We start from the raw sequence: 17147 nt of genomic DNA on the forward strand, positions 1-17147 counted from the left end.
GCTTGTCATGTCTGAGGAAGAGATAAGGAGTTGGGAAGGCTGGAGTGTGATGATGGGAGCTCCAGCCACTTAAATTTTTAATAGATATCTCAAAATTAATATCTCCAGGCTTCAAATCCTGAATTTTGCCTCTCTAAATCTAGTCTTTTCATCTTGGCTAAATGTAATGTCATCCTTTTAGTTGCTCGGGTCAAAAATCTTAGAAGTCATTTGTGTCTTCTCTCCTTCCCACCTGAAATCTTTTTGACTCTATCTTCAAAATACAACCAGAATTGGACTATTAAAATAGCCTGGATTATTAAAATAGCCTCCTAATATTCCCCATGCTTCTGCCTTTGCCCCTTCAGACTATTCCCAACATGGGGGTGGGGTGCAGGCAGGGGACGGAATTAGCCTTTTAAAACATAAGATAGATCGTGTCTCATCTCTGCTGAAATCCTTTTTATCTTAAGCTCTGAGTAGAGTATATCTGAATTATGGAAAACAGAAGCCACAGAAGGAATCCTGCACTATAAAGCTTATGGAAAAGTTTGATCATACTCCCGTTTCTCTGTGCCAGGCCCTGTGCTGTGTACTAGGAGCATGGAGTTGAGTGGGAAAAATGAATCCTTTGACAGTAAAAAAATTTTTCCATTCATCGGTTGTTTCTTGAACATGATTTTATGCCAGACATTGGGCTGTGCACTGTGACCTGAGAGATTTATAAGGATTCAGATTTGATGGGAAAGGCAAACTATGCAGTGATAGGTACCCTAATAGATACTTCCGTAGAAGCACAGGCAAGGGGGGGATCCTCACCCCAAACTAAGCTAGTATTCCATTGTTGGATTATCATCATCTACTAGGGGCTACAAAGCACTCATTAAAACCTCCCAGCCCTATAGTTTATAAATTATATTCCATGAAAACCCAGGATTCTAGGTGCCCATGGCTTGGTAAACAAGATATTTTCCTACAGATGTGAAGAATATTTAATTTTTTTAATGCATTTATTCATTGGAGTTCTGATAAGAAGTTTTAGGAAATGATTTTAGATGTTGAGAAGAAAGCTGTGAGTGAAGTCCAGTGCAGTTGTTTCTGGTACAGGAGGTGATGGCTCCAGGAGGCTGGCTGGTTTGCCCCTCAGGGTTGATTTCCATGCCCGCTTCCTGGGTGAAAATCAACTTGGTGATCTGCTTTGCTCTCCTCCTCCTGACATGTCCGATGCACGAAGGTTGGTGCTTTGGAGAAGTGTGCATGGGAATAAACGTAACAGAAAATACGACTCTCCCCCGGGTTCAACTGCTGCCTGTTGGGTGTCTGAGATCCACAGCCCATGTGTCGGCTTCCTTATCAAATCATGGTAAAAGTGCTCATTTTTAATATAATTGATTTCCTTTGGAGTAAAAATGTAGCATCTGGCATTTTAAGAAGCAGATCTAGAGGCCAAATGTTCTATGTGGTGGTAGATGTCTAGTGGTCATTTCTCTTCTAGGGAAGACAAAATGTCCCCTGTATTGCTACATTCATCAAGAAGCTGCGGAAAACAGAAACAGAACTCATGCATGGAGAAAATGGGTTCCATAGAAACCTTCAAGCACAAATTACACAGGAGGGAATTGGGGTCTATATTAAATGTATTATTAGCTCTCCACGTATCTTAGAGGGTTTGATTTACACTAGTAATAACACCTTTTTTCATTTTGTCTTTAGAGAGGAAATATTGAATGGAGACAGCTCTTGAAACAAAGATGTCAGCTAATAATGCAGGGGCTCTCATCCATGACTGCACTGCGCTCCCCAGGCCCATTATCATTCACGCCGAGTGCTCCCTTCCTTAGTAATCTTTGGCAGCAGTTGAGATTGGGCCACAATTTCACCAAACATAATATCAGCTTTCTGCAAGAGAGCAGTGCAGCCTGGGCCAATGGATTCTTTGTTTCTCTTCCCCTCCAGAGTGCAGAGTCTCCGCTCAGCCCATCTGCCGTTTCTCACAGCGATAGTGCTTCATCTACGCAGTCGCTGTCTCATGGAGGGGCGCCAGAGCTGCTGGTGGGGCTGTCCTACAATGCCACAACGGGGCGATTATCTGTGGAAATGATTAAAGGCAGCCATTTCCGAAACCTCGCTGTTAGCAGAGCGCCTGGTAAGTGCATGTCTGTTCCCCCAGCTCTGCTCCTGCCAGGGGCACCTAGGAAGCTGTGTCTGCTTTCATCTTAATTCTTTCTCTTTTACAATAAAAGTAATCTTGGTATGGCTTAGATGAGTTTTTACACAGGGATACCTCTGGATTTTTTAATTGCCTTTCTATTTAATTAGATTGGAGGCTTCTTCAATGTCTGGATATATCTTAACATGAAATAGGCTGACCTCTATGTGTACATTGTTTAAGGGAAAAGAATGCTCTCTTTCCAGCAACATAATGAGTATGGGCAATTAAAATCTGCTAATAGGTCCCAGGCCCTCAAATGCCTTTAAAGAGGAGGAACTCAGGCATTGGAGTGAGGCAGATCTGGGATCAAAGTTTAGCTCTACCTGCTTATCCACTAACTTTGCTCTGATTTTCTATAATATACCTCTTTTTTTCTGAATCTCAGTAGACTCATCTGGAACAAAGGAATATCAACACTACCTTCCTTATGAGGTTGTTTTGGGGCAAAATTAAATGATTTCTGTAGAACATTTAAGCATAGGGCTGAACGCATAGTGAGCTTACTAGAAATGTTACTGGTCTTGGTATTGATGGAGGAGGAGGTGGAAGAGAAAGATTTAGGGCAATACAGGACCGACTCACTACTTCTGAGATCACCACTGGAAAGAGAGGCTCAAGACATACTTTAATAGCTGTGGTCCAGGGTTCAGGAAGCCAGAAAAGGAAGCAGCTACTGCCAGCTGTCTCTCCATACCCAAGAAGTTGGACATGGAACACTGAAATGATGCTGCTAAGAAATGAGCTCACCTTTAATGATCTTGCTTGTCAGCAAAAACAGCTTAAAAGGGAGTAGGAAGATGGTTTTTGCTTCTGTTCTGCCTTCTGGATGTCATATAAGTACATTTGATCAGAGAAACCTAATTTATTTCTAGAATTCTAGCTGCAAGAGAGTCTGAAAATGTTGTTGAATTTCTAGTCTTTGAGTATAGCAAGCTAAACTAGAAGGGAGGAGAGTAGAGGACAAGTGAGTCTGTCCCCTATAGGCACCAAAGCCTTACTGAAATGAGGATGAAATCAGTAAGAACATGGTAAGCTGCAAGAGTCCATGGACTCTGGCCTCACATGCCAGCATCAGGCGAAGAGCCAGTAGAGCTGGTAGAAGAAGGTCAGCTTGTACAACCAAATCTGGTCTCTTACTCTTTTTAGCTTTTAACTGTGCTGCACTCCGCAAAATCTCTGTTCAGTGATATCTTGTTAGTCAATCTGTATTAAAGCCATTAGAGCAAGTTTATAAGGAAAGGCCCAACACTCTGGATGACAGAATAGACAGGTGCATAAGCCATATTCTCTGTTGAGGCTCAGAGCCAGGTGAGAGCTATTTAAAATGCATAATGGGTGATTATTAATTGCACAGGTAGAGTCTCTTTGCTAGATATAGCTTTGTTTTTTAAAATAGCTCTGGATTTCTGAAAGATCTGGGTTTACTGCTTGTCCTTCTTCAGAGCTTTTACCAGTTTCTTCCCCTGTTCTCCTGAGATTTGGTGAGATCTGAGCAATTTTGGGGGAAGAACATGGTGGAGCTGTGAATGATGGGGAGACAGATCACACATTTATGGCCCATAAAATGCATACTGGGAAGCTTTAATTTGTATGCTGAGTGGTGCCAGGCAGCGCAGGGGAGAAGGATAGTATGGTGGCTAAGAAAGCATCAGCTGGAGGTCAGCAAACTAAAGTGTGAATTCAGGCTCTGCTACTTAGTAGCTGTAAGTTACTAAGCTTTCTGAATCTCAGTTTTCTTATTTATAAAATGGGGTCATAATAATATATACTTTCTAAATAAGATTTCTGCATATAAAGCTGTGATGCTGAGGATGATACTATTGTACTTTCATACATTTCTATATGAAAGAAAATATGCTAAAGGAAAAATTCTTGTGACAAAAGTTTAAACGGAATAGGAAGAAAAAGGCACAAGTCCTAATTTGGAAATTGATCTTATTCCAGAAGTTTAAGTCAGTTTGGCATTTACATGATTTTTTTTAGACATTGTGTTGCTATTTAATTTAAAATGTAACTGATATGTTGTATGTATCTTTGCAACCAAGGTAATAGAAGACAGTGTTGCTGTGACGCTATTAATTAAAACAGAAACCCAATAGTGAAGACATAAATTTTTTGTTTATGTAGAATTACTGGTACTTGTGGAAAAGCTAGCTAATTAAGAGAAGTTGAGTCAGTAGAAGGTTCTTTTGTGGAGATTCTGAAAGAGACCTCTTGGTACTTTCAAGGGCTTTAGAATTTGGTGGCATTGGTTCTTCATTGTGTCTCACTTCATTATACCACTAACACTGCTTTGGCAGTCATCAGGCAAGCTTAGGATACATTTATAGTTCCCATATGGAAGAGAACAAGAGAGAGAAAGGATGAGGAACAAGAGTTTTATGAGGTAACTGAGCAGAGTTGGAGGAAAGAGGGGGAGAAGAGAGGGGATGCAAAAGCAAATGGGGAGACAGTGGGAGATGGCAGAGAAATCCTGCCAAGCACACTGGTCTCCAGGGTGGAGGTAGAGGGTGGGCAGGAGGTGGGACCAAAGCCCTATTAGAGTCCACCATGAAGGAGGTGACTGCCAGCATATAGACATGTGTAGGAACGTGTGTGCGAGGGTTACAAATACTGTGCTTGGGACTTTTGGCACAGGTGTGGTTATCTCCTCTGCAAAGAGGAAACATCAGTCCTACCTTATAGGGCATTTATGATAATGTGAAGAATGGTTCTTAGTGAAGCATGAAGTAAAATAGGCTGAGAGCCTGAGTGTAAATAGATACATAGATATGTGAATAAGCAAACTGTCTTAGCTCATGCTGCTATAACAAAAATACCATATAGACTGGGTGGCTTAAACAACAGAAACTTATTTCTCACAAATCAAGGTTCCAGCTGATTTGGTTCCTAGTGAAAACCATCTTCCTGGTTTGTTGACAGACAGCTTCTTGATATGTCCTCACATGATGAGAGCAAGAAATCATCTCTCTCATCAGGGCACTAATCCCATTCATGAGAGCCCCACCCTCATGACCTAATCACCTCCCAAAGGCCCCACATACCATCACACTTCCAAATACCATCACACTAGGGATTAGGTCTTCAACATATGAATTTGGGGAGGATATGTATATTTCAGCCCATAGCACAAATGGAGCAACATATAACAATTGAAGAATCTAGGTGATGGTTATATGGGTGACCACCATATAATTATTTCAAATTTTCAATGCATTTGAAACTTTTAGTTATAAAATATTGGCCAGAAAGAAAGTGGTATGGAATAGTTCAGCTGCGTCAGGAGGATAAAAATAAAACAAGAGTCTTAGCCATAGATAGGGATTTCTGTGGTTGGCATTACATTGTTTTTTATTATGATGACATCTGAAGGTCCAACCCTCTTCCCCTGACTCAACCTTGGACAGGGTGGACAGGGTACCAAGCAGCTGAACCTGAGGACATTTTCTGTAGTATCCTCCATAAACCATATTCATACCAAGAAAAAGTATGTGGCTGGACATTTCTAACTTTTCTAACTTTAATCTTTTCTCTACCCATCTAATACATAGAAGACAGATGAGAGATAGATATATATAGAGATTTTTATATCTATCTACATATCATTTAGTACATTTAGTACATTTATAAATATTGTGACGAATGCTGTTAAGATGATAGAGGCTAATCTACAGATCTGGTGGCAAGGGATAGTCGTACATGGTAGATGGTCCAGATGAAAAAGCAGCTTATAGTGTCTGGTAGACATCTGAAATACTGGCATGCATTTACAAATGCTTTTGAAAAACTTACCGTTGAGAATTTGAAACATTTGATTATCTTTTGAATTTGGCTTCGTGGGAAAGCAGTTCACTAACAGTTTAGCAGCTCTGTTCTGTTTTCTTTTCCTGGGCCTGCCACCAAACACTGCATGGCCTTGACATTTGTTTTAACCTCTCTGAATTTCATTTCCTTCCCTATTAAATGAGGTTAACAAGCTAATGTTACCGATACAAGTGCTATGTTTTTTTAAAAAAAATGTTAGCTATTCTGTTGGCAGGTTCTCTTTCTCCATCTCCATTTTTACTATGTCTCCTTCTACAATGTGTTACTGCATTGTGTATATATACACATATAATGGTTCTTGTCAAAAACTATCATTAAGCTGTCCCTACCAGTTAAAAACAACAAGTTCCCCAGCCTCTCAGCATGTGCTTGATTAGCCACATGTGATAATTGCATCCCAAATAATAATACTTACAGCAGCAGCATATTAACTTTGTTAGGCACTCACAAAGTGCAGAGAGCAGAGGAAATAAAAATAAGACAAGTCAAGCTGCCGTATGTTTAGTGTGAAGAACAAGTAGGATGTAGGGGGTACACTCTACAAATAAAGTCAGGGACAGAGGGACTAAACAAAGATGGGGGCATACCACCTTAATTTAAAATGCTGGTCCAGTTTTCAGTTAAATATAGTGAGTATTAATTGCCACTATATGCTCAGAATTATGGCTAATTTGCATGAAGATTTGCATGCGGCACTGACTTATTGAGTACATATGTGGCATTCTTTTACTTAATCAAATCATTTAATTCTTACAAACATATCCAAATTAGAAAATTCCAAAAGCAACCAGAAAATATAGTTACTGTGGCACATGAGTTATATCTCAGTAAAACTGTTATTTTAAAAAAAATCTAAGAAGAAAAATATAACGACAACAACAAAAAAGATAAAAGCTCCGTTACCTTCAGTAAGACAGAGAACAGAGCTCTCAACAGCAATGATGAAAGTCAGAGAACAAGGGGGGAATATCACCAAAGTCCTGAGAGGAAAGTACTCTCAACTTAGTATTCTGTTCGAGTGAAGGAAAAGACAAACTAACAAAAACTCGTAGACACAGACAACAGTTTAGTGGGTACCAGAAGGAAAGGGGAAGGGGCAGGTTGATGAGGGTAAAGGAGGTCAAATTTATGGTGACAGAAAGATATTTAACTTTGGGTGCTGAACATACAATGCAATATACATATAATGTATTATTGAATTGTTCCCTTGAAACCTGTATAATTTTATTAACCAATGTTACTTATTTATTTAAGTAAATAAATTTACTTAAAAAATAAATAATAAATAAAAAAGTAACAATTTCCACAAAGTTCGAAAAGTTTTATCACTGAAAAAACTACAAATTTATGTAATTGAACTTGGAAGAAGTGACGTGCAAGAAGGAATAATGAACAAAAACAGGTGAACATGTAGATAAATGTAAGCATTTAGACTGCATAAATCAAAACCAGCGACAGTTGGAAAAATGACTAATATTGGGAGTACAACAACAAAGTGGAAAAAAAATTTTAGGCAGAAATAACATGAAGGGTGGGAAGGGAAGATGGAAATCAAAGAAGTCTAAGGTTCTTGAGAAGGCAAAGATATTGATTAATTTTAAAATATATATATTTAATAAGATTCTTCTTATAAAAAATCAAATATCTAAGACATTAAAGGATAGTAATAAAAGAGGAGTAAGAAAATTATGGAAAAAAATTATAAAACTTTTTAAAAGACACAAAAGAAAATTAAATAGATGGATATACCATATTCATTGGTGAAAATATTCCATATCATGAAAATAACAACTTTCCCTAAATTAATCTATGTATCCAAGACAATCCCAATAGAAGTCTTGATAGTCTTTTAGGCATGTTTTGCCCTTTTAAAAAATACAACTTGATAAACCGATTCTAAAATTTATAAGAAAGAACCAGTTAAACCAACCAGAGCTTACAACAACTTAGTTGTTTTTGTTTTTTTTTTTAAAAGATGATATCGGAATTCTCTCTACAGATATCAAGACATAGTATAAAAAAATGATAATAAATATTATTAGGCTTAGGGAAAGACACAGAGCCTGGAAACTTGATATCTGACAGACATTTGTATTAGAAATAAACTGGCATATAATGGACTATTTAATGAGTAATGCTTTTCATATGGAAAGATAATTAGACTCCTACCTTACACCACATGCAAAGATCAATTTCAGGTGGATTAAAAATAAAATGCGATAAGTCAGACAGAGAAAGACAAATAGTATATGATCTCACCTATATGTGAAATCTTAAAAAAAAAATAGATACAGAGAACAGATTGCTGTTTGTCAGAGGCAAAGGGTGGGGGGGTGGTGTGAAATGAGTGAAGGTAGTCAGAAAGTACAAACTCCCAGTTATAAGTCCTGGGGATGCAATATACAGTGACTATAATTAAGAATACTGTATTGTTGTTCGAAAGGTGCTAAGAGAGTAGATCTTAAAAGTTCTCATCACAATAAAAATAATTTGTAACTATGTTGTGATGGATGATAACTAAACTGATTGTGACGATCATTTTGTAATATATACATATGTCAAATTATTATGTTGTACACTTAAAACTAATATAATATTATATTGTCGATTATATCTCAAAAAGAAGATTGAATGTGAAAAACACATTCCTAAGACTTGTAGGAAAAAATACGGGCAACTATTGAGTTTGAGTACGATTTCTTAATTTTATTTGAAAATCGTCAGCTGAAAAGGAAAACATTGATTAATCTGACTCCACAAAAATTTAAAACATTTATACTACAAAAGTCAAAATAAACAAAGCAAAAGGATAAGCTACAAGTAGGGAGATGATATGAGCAGAAAATATAACAAAGATTCTGTATCTAAAATTTATAAAGAGCCAGTAATCTACTCCTAGGTATGTAATAGAGAAATTCTCAAATATTAGTACAAGGTAGAAGGTAGAAAAATGTTCACTGAAATATTTTTAATTCTTAGTTATTATAAACAACTGAGATAGTCCATTCATTAAGATAGTGGGTAAGTGAAACTCAGTTTACTAAACACTGGAACACAATATAGCAGTTAAAATAAAATGAATTATAAGTTTCCATTATTAATAGAGATAATATAAAAAAATGTCAAATACAAAAAAGTAAGTTTTGAGAAGACATACACAAAAATGGTGATATTTTTTAATGTGCAAAATACTCTTAAATATATTTTGGATACCTTTAGTTACATCCACTTATATAGTAAAAGCCTAAAAGCATACATGAAAATGAACTCCAAACTCAGGATGGTGGTTATCTTTAATGCGAGAAGTTAAACAAGATCAAAGAGAGATACTCGAGGATTCTCAATGATAATATTTTATTTCCTAAACATCAAACAAAAAGCAAAAGATCAGTAGTAGGTATAACAAGTGCTCAATATCACAAGTCTGTGTGGTAGGCATTTGGACATGTATAGTATTCTCTACTCTCTTATGTACGTTTAAAATATTCTCTAATTATTAGTAACTTGGAAGGGGAGGTTCAATGACCAAACTCCCTTCCCGAGAGAATCACGGTCCCTTCCATCCCGTACACCCCAAGGCTGAGTTTGTAGTACAATTGGGAGAGAGCACCATGCTGCAAATGGGCAGGCTGTACAACTAACCACTGTGGTATCATGTTGTTTCTTTGGAAAAATGACTCCTCAGTTCCAAATGACATGGTTTCTGAGTCATCATCAGAACATAAAATATTGTTTGGTGTTGTTTTGTAACAGATATTATCAGTTCCAAAAATCAAACAGCTCAGTGAAGTGGTCGATTTACTGGACCTTTTCTCTATCCCCTTGGACTGAATAAGTCACTGAACCTGAAAATATCCCAGCAGTGCTTTCTATTATTCTGCACAGTAGAATTTTCTGAGCCTCTGTTTTTCATGTTAAAAAGCAAGTATATTATTACTGCTGATACAGATTCCCTTTTGAGTTAGAAAATCAGCAACGTTTCCTTCTTTTTGGTCAGGTGTCCTCAGATGGGATTGTTCATCAATTTATTATTTTCTCTTTTGGTCACTTAACGATTCAGCTTCAGTGGTGGAGGTTTGGTAGTAAGTGGACTTCCTCATAATTAGAAAACAATCTTAGGATAGGATAAAGCTCGAAATTGCTCTTTTTGTGCAACGAGCAGGTCTTTGTAAGATTAACTCAATTCCCACTGCCGTAACTGGCAGCCGAATTGTCAGAGCAGTTTGGTGACTGGAATGAACTTTTCCTACAGGAATCATGTAGCCATACAGCTGCGGAAACACAAATTCACTCCCCCGTGGTCGGTTTTCTGACAGCTTTCTCTGCAGAGCAGTTTGAAAGAGTGGAGAAACCTGTTACTGAGACAGAGAAGTGTTTTCCCACCTGAAGTGTAATTTCACACCTTGTGTTTCTCAGCAGATAAGTGCATAAAATAACACATCAAACCGGAATAGAAAAAGATCAACATAGAAAGAAAACTGCAGATTGTAATTTGTTTCCTATCTTACAATGCTCTGGTAGAGAACAGTAAATTACAGAGATCTGGGTTTACACTTTTAAAAAGTTGACTGGCTGTTAGGTGGGAAAATGAGCAGTAAACGCTAATCAGCTTTCAGACTGCATTGAATAGAATGTACAGAATGATACAATTGTGGAAACACCTGAACATTTAGATTTAAAGAAAAAAAATAGAACACACATAGGTGAGCGGTAAAATTCGTAGTTAAGAAAAACATCCAAAAAATCGATTTTTTTTTTGTTCCATATATATCATTAAAAATATGATGCTAATAAAAATATAATTGTCTTAGGAGGTAATGTTTTTGTGTAATGACCCATTTGGGAATTTTAGGGAAAAAGGTAGACTATGTCAGTAATTTGGACTTTTTTTCTTTTCTATAAATGACTAAAAATACTATGCTAGCCACCATTTTATAGCATTCTAATATAGGAGTTATAAAACAAGAGGTTTGGCTTTATTTTGCCTGTTTGAAAACTTGACACAAAAAGAGAAAAGAAAGTTGAGCCTCCTGACTAATCATGAACAGTCATTATAAAATATTTAATATTTATTGAATGTCTATGGTATGTTAGACCCTGGGACAGGCATTGGGGTATAACGGTAAACAAGGCAATCCTTCTTTCTACCATTGAGGAACTGACGGTCTTGTAGACAAGTAAACAGGCAGTGATAATATTGGGTGATAAAGTGCTAAGATAGGCTATAATTTGATTTTGATGAAGCCCTTAAGAGGGTTATCTGAACCAGGCTTGGTGGGGAGGGGAAAGTGGTCAGCAAAGATCCCTAGATGAAGTGAGGTATCAGGGCATGTACAATTTTTGCAGAAGCGAAAGGAAAAGAGAGCATGTAGGGTTGGAGGGATGAAGGTAAATTCAATACAGTTGGATTGCAAAGATTAAAGGCACAGTGATACGTAAGACTAGAAGTAACAGGGCCTGAGTACATAGTCTATACCAAGAAATTTAGTTTTGTCCTGAGACTAGTGGAAAGTATTAAAGGTTTCATTTTCGCTTTTTCATGAGAGTGACATGACCACATATGCATTTTACAAAGGTCCCTCTGACTAGGGGATTGGTCAATCCAGTGACTGGAGTCCGGTGAGGAAAGATGTAATAATGCAGGTAAGAGATGCTGGTGATCTGAGCATATGATATATACTGAGAGTTCAGTGGCATTGGGGAAGGAAAGAAATGGGCGGATTTGGGAGCTATTCAGGAGGTAGAACCAATGAAACTTGGTGATTGATTTGCTGGACTAGGGTGTGAGAGCTAGTCTTGTCAAGAATGTAGTCCTGATTTCTGATTTGGATCATTGAGTGGATAATGCTAAATAGCATTCACAGAGGCAGAGAACACTGACTGGAGCAGCAAGTTTTTATAAGTTGGGGAAATGGTGAGTGTGAGATGTGTTTGAGATATCTACGAGAAGGAAGGTGGTATTCTGTTGGATCTTAAACTTGAGAGAGAAGTCTAGGCCAGAGACACAGATTTGGTAGTTGTTATTGAAACCAGATTTGGCAGATGTCATTTGACTAGATGAGAATATGTAGAGAGTAAGAAGAGACTCTTTAACTCAGGCATCAAACAGTACTTTCACTATGAAAAATACACATAAAGCAAAATGTATACATTTATCTTGTTACATAAATAATATGTGGAAGAAGAACCAGGCACGTCCACAAACATCATTGCACATACGCCTATGCATGAATTCACTCCTGTACAGGTAGAGCTTCTAATGACCATCGGCAAGGTGCCTGATAGTGGGCTGCATGAGACGTTATGCATTCAAGGTAATAATCCCTTTCCTTAATAATTTGTGTAAGGTGTGTTAGTCCCACAGCAAGTACCAGGCCTAAGGATGCCAGTCAGTATGTTAAAAGGGAAAAAATTGCAGCCCATGTAAATATTACAACTCGACCAGCAAAACAGAAAGCACTGATATTTTTTCATTTCCATTGTTTTTTCTTAGATACATATGGAAAGCTCTTTCTCCTCAATTCTGTGGGTCAAGAGATGTCCCGCTGCAAGACATCCATTCGTCGTGGTCAGCCCAATCCTGTCTATAAGGAGACCTTTGTTTTCCAGGTGGCCCTCTTTCAGCTCTCCGATGTCACGTTGATGATTTCCGTTTATAACAGGCGTACTATGAAGCGTAAAGAGATGGTTGGTTGGATTGCTCTGGGCCAGAACAGTAGTGGGGAGGAGGAACAAGACCACTGGGAAGAAATGAAGGAGACCAAAGGCCAGCAGGTCTGCAGATGGCACACGTTGCTCGAATCCTAGGTTTGCCAACAGGTGTTTACATGCCTCATCTGCCCAGGTGGCTCTCATTGCAACTCAGCATACGCTGGCAGGCTTTTTAAAGACAGGCTTTCAAATAAGGATTGGATTCCACTAACCCCTAGGACATTTTTTTGTGTCTCTTGGGGGCGGGGAGGGAGGGGCGGTAATCTTTGGGTTTCTCAAAGGTTCGATTTGAATTTAAGTATTGTAATTTTTAAAAATCCTACATATACAGTCAACTATATGGTAAATGTTATAGTTGCAAGCAGTGATGATGAGTTAATTTGTGTTAATGGGTTATTGAATTCTGGTTTAGGCTATGAAGCTTCTCCTGCTCTCTCTGTTTGCTTGAAGAGGAACCTGATTACGAGGGAGCTGTTAAATGTTACTATTCATACCACTTATGTGTATGAATCAGAATTCTCTTAATATGGTGCAAAAAACTCCAAAATACAGAAATAAGTCAGACACTGAGGCTCAAAGAATGTAACTGTCCTCCACAGTCCCCTATTTCACATTTTTTCCTCTTTATCAAAGACTCCTCTCATTTATTTGCCTAACAAATAAATGTTATGAACTTGCACTTATAAAAACAAATTTGTACTAATTAAATATCTCTTTTTATCTCACTCCTATATTGTGGTTTCCTATGAGGTTTAGTTAGATAAATCATCTGGAAGCTAAAAAATACTGTTGAAAGATAACTTGTCTCCTTTTGAATATATAAGGTTTCAAACTTGTAACTTTCAAGATTTTTATGCTCTTTTTCTCACTTAATAAATTCTTACAGAATGAGAAGAAAACCAAAAAACCTACTTAAGTCATGAATTTATTAATTTTTCTGAATCTAGTGTTTTTCCTTTTAGATTATACTTTTTCTATATGCAGTTATATATTGAGACATATATTTTGACTGTACACCTGCATGTAAACCATATTCTTTTTTATGTAATATTTTCATTATTAGAACACAGTAAATTGCAAACAATTGGTCTTTAATAATGTTGATTTGATTGCCTCTTAGAAATGAACGTGTTACAATACCTGTGAATGAAAAAATATTTTCAGCCTGTATGGGATGACATTACGTTTTTTCTGGAACATTTGATGTGCCTATAATTGTCATTTTTCATGGCATTTGCAGCAACATCTATTAGTCACTACTTGCATTCTGGGCACGTGCCTTTCAGAACAGTGATGTATGATTATAAGCATGAAATTTTACTTCTGACTGACTTTTATATACTTGTGCAGTGCATGTTTGCTTATTTTTTTTCTTAGATCTGAGCCCTTAATCTCAATTACTGTAAATTGGCAGTAATAAAAAAAAGGGGAGGAAGGAATGTGTGTACGTGTAACACTGTGCCCAATATGTAGCTCTTCTGAGCAATTGCTCAGTCTCTTATTTTTAGCTTCTATGCTTCATTGTTGACTTTTTGCTGTCTGTGGGAAGAGAGATAGCTAGTGATGGATGTATACAGTTAAAAACACATATCTCCTCCTCAGCTCTACATTTTGACAGATTGTAAATGTAGGCTGTAACACTTGAAGAACAGATTTATTCCTTACAGCCTGTAATGGTTATCCTGACAAGGGCACAGGATAACCTTACTACGATTTCAAGTTACAACTTTTGAAAGTGATTTCATGTGGAATAATGAGAATTAGCAAAAAAAAAATTAATATCATAATTTCTTTTTAGGTCGTGAGAGTTTCATATATAAGGCTTCACAGTTATTGAGAATAAGTAATAAAACATGCTCCTTTGGGTTTTTGCCCTATCTTTCTTTGGAAGACCTCAAAGTGCTTTTCCAACATTGTATCCATTAACTGCTGAGTGGTCTTTGCAGTGTGGCTGTGTCATCGAGTAGAACTGAGTGCAATTGATTAAGTAGCTGCACAAAGAATTGGCTTTTCATATCCCCTACTCTCTATGCGCTTGTGTTAAAAGGGAAGTAGAGCAGCCTTGTTATGCTTTCCTTTATGCAGTCACATAAAAGCAGCATTCACTTTAAAATTTACATTTGAAAAAAATCTGCATATATTGTACAGACAGTCCTAGATTTCTTCTCCATCATATTTCCCTGCTTTATATTTTGCTGCATCTTTATCTCAGGGTGCCCAGTAATCACCTATACTTCATTTTCTGCTGCCTTGACCCACCCATTTTCTGCTGGTGTACTGAAGAGATCTTTGTGTGTTTGATCTGCTTTCCAATAGTCTGCTTATGATACAGTTACAGGAATATGCAGCATTTTAAGGAAAGGGATGCCCGAAAAGCATTTTTTTATTTTTATAATTTTACTATATTGGTGCTACTCACCATGTAGGATGTATGTACATCTTGAATATATAGTAACATTTACCCTAAAGCTGATTGTATAAATATAAAATGCTAATGACAAGATACATTAAAATATGAGGCTGAATTTTTTTACATTGATTTGAAATTTTGGTTTAGTAAGAGCTTTTGATTTTTGTGCACTTAAACTCCCTTATCATCTTGGCAAAGTCTAGACACAATACGTTTAAAATGTTTTTCACTCGAGCTTTTACATCTACATTTGCTTTTCAAAAGAGTTATGAAAGATAATTAGTTGGTTCTGCAGTAAAAAAAAAGCTGCTTTTACGTATTTTATCTAGCTCATAATTAATATCTCATAGGGACATTTGAAATTGAGGAAGCACCAGCGTTTACCGCATGAGTAGTTCTCTCCATGATTTTTCCTGAAGAGGTGCTTTTTAAATAATTTTGTTGAGAGTAAATGATACATGAGGTTTATGGAAATTGGCTTTATAGTGTGCCTTCTTTCAGGGCATGAATTTACACTGAATCATAAAGTGCTGGTTTCACCCATCACGGTGGTAGCTCTTGTACTCCCCGCTGCCCCTCTGACTATTGTTGAATTTTTAAATGGGCCATTCACCAGGCAGCTGAACACCTGCTCTCACTTTCTCTCCTTCATTGGCTCCCAGTGGGATGTGCAGTTGCTTTGGACCCTGTTTTTGCTGATGTCGCATAACTATGAGGGGAGGGCTTGCCTCTCTAACAGGAGAAGTACTTTCAGCACCTTTAGATGTATCATACTCAGCATTTTACCTGAACAAAGTTTGAGGGAAAAAGAGAGTATGCTGCTGCATTGACAGGTACTTCAGGCACTCTTCACTCTGCTTTCAAAGGCAATAACTGATTGACCTCAAATGTTGATATTCTCTGTAGTACTAGGTGCTACAAGGGGGCTTGCACACTGTCTTACAAATCATTGACACCTCTCGGTCAGTAACTGTGCTTTACATCCTGGCTGTACTAGACGGTCTTATGTGAGAATCAAAACTCTTTTCTTTTCAACTAAAACATTATTTAAGTTGAAATTACCATCAGGTTAAGTGAAAGTCCTTCTCTGATAGCTAATGAATTGATTAAATTGATGGTTCAGTGTGGACACTGAATTGTGAGTTTCCCCAAGTCTTGGCTAGCCTTTTGCAGCAGCAGGCATAGTACGTTAAGATCAGAAGAGTGAGTAAGAAAGGATTATTTGTAGATGACATAGAGCCAGAAGGAGGCATATTCTGTAATGATAAAGAAACAAGTCTAGAAAACACGTGTGGTATCATCTCCTCTTACCTTTAAGGAAACGGTGGAAACATTTTATTCTATTTGATCCACAACAAAAGCAAATGGCAAAAGTATTTTTATTGTCTTAAAAAATTATTCATTTGTTCCAATGGAAAAAGCAAAGCAAACTATAAAAAAAAATCATATAGCACGTGCATGGAAGAATTAAAGAATAAATAAGTATGTTGGATACCTTCAGAATCTGTCAGCAAATATTCGAGAAGAGAAAACTAATGATCCAAAAGACTTTTTAGGCCAGCTAGCTATCATTTTTTCACAGCTTGTGGGATTCTGGGAAATATTGAAAGGTAAGGGAAATGAGGCTAGTTTAACACAGCTCAGAGAAGTTGGCACATTCTGTTGTCTTAGCCTGGGTTTCGATGGAACTCTGCTAACTGTGTGGCTTTAAGAAAATTACTTATCCAGCCTGTGTCCCTATTTCCTCAACTGAAAAATGAAAATAATGCCTATCTCATAAGGTGTTTTAAAAGACATTAAATAGCATGGAGACTGGCATAATGTAAGCATTCAATATCCCCCTCTCATAATCATGCTTAAAAAAAGATTTTTCTTCCTACTGAAAGTAATAGTAACATTAGAGAAAAAAAAATCTGCATATATCTGACAGATTAGGGAAGTCTATTCTGATAGATTAGAGAAGAGCTAAAAACAATTTTCAGATACTTTAAAAAGGATGGGCTTATGGAG

The 17147-nt window shown here is 37.2% G+C and overlaps 1 protein-coding gene across 1 annotated transcript in view; it reads left to right on the plus strand.

Annotated features, from left to right (window-relative positions):
- SYT16 (synaptotagmin 16) overlaps window positions 1-12936 on the plus strand; it is a 200621-nt gene extending 187685 nt beyond the window's left edge. Inside the window, exons 6-7 of the mRNA XM_039864486.1 lie at window positions 1936-2125; window positions 12510-12936. Of these exons, the coding sequence (XP_039720420.1) occupies window positions 1936-2125; window positions 12510-12823 (504 nt within the window). The 3' untranslated portion in view covers window positions 12824-12936. The remainder of the gene's footprint in view (window positions 1-1935; window positions 2126-12509) is intronic.
- The last annotated feature ends 4211 nt before the right edge of the window (window positions 12937-17147 follow it).

This window comes from Pteropus medius, unplaced genomic scaffold (genome assembly GCF_902729225.1).
Source record: "Pteropus medius unplaced genomic scaffold, Ma_sr-lr_union100, whole genome shotgun sequence".
NCBI lineage: Eukaryota > Metazoa > Chordata > Mammalia > Chiroptera > Pteropodidae > Pteropus > Pteropus medius.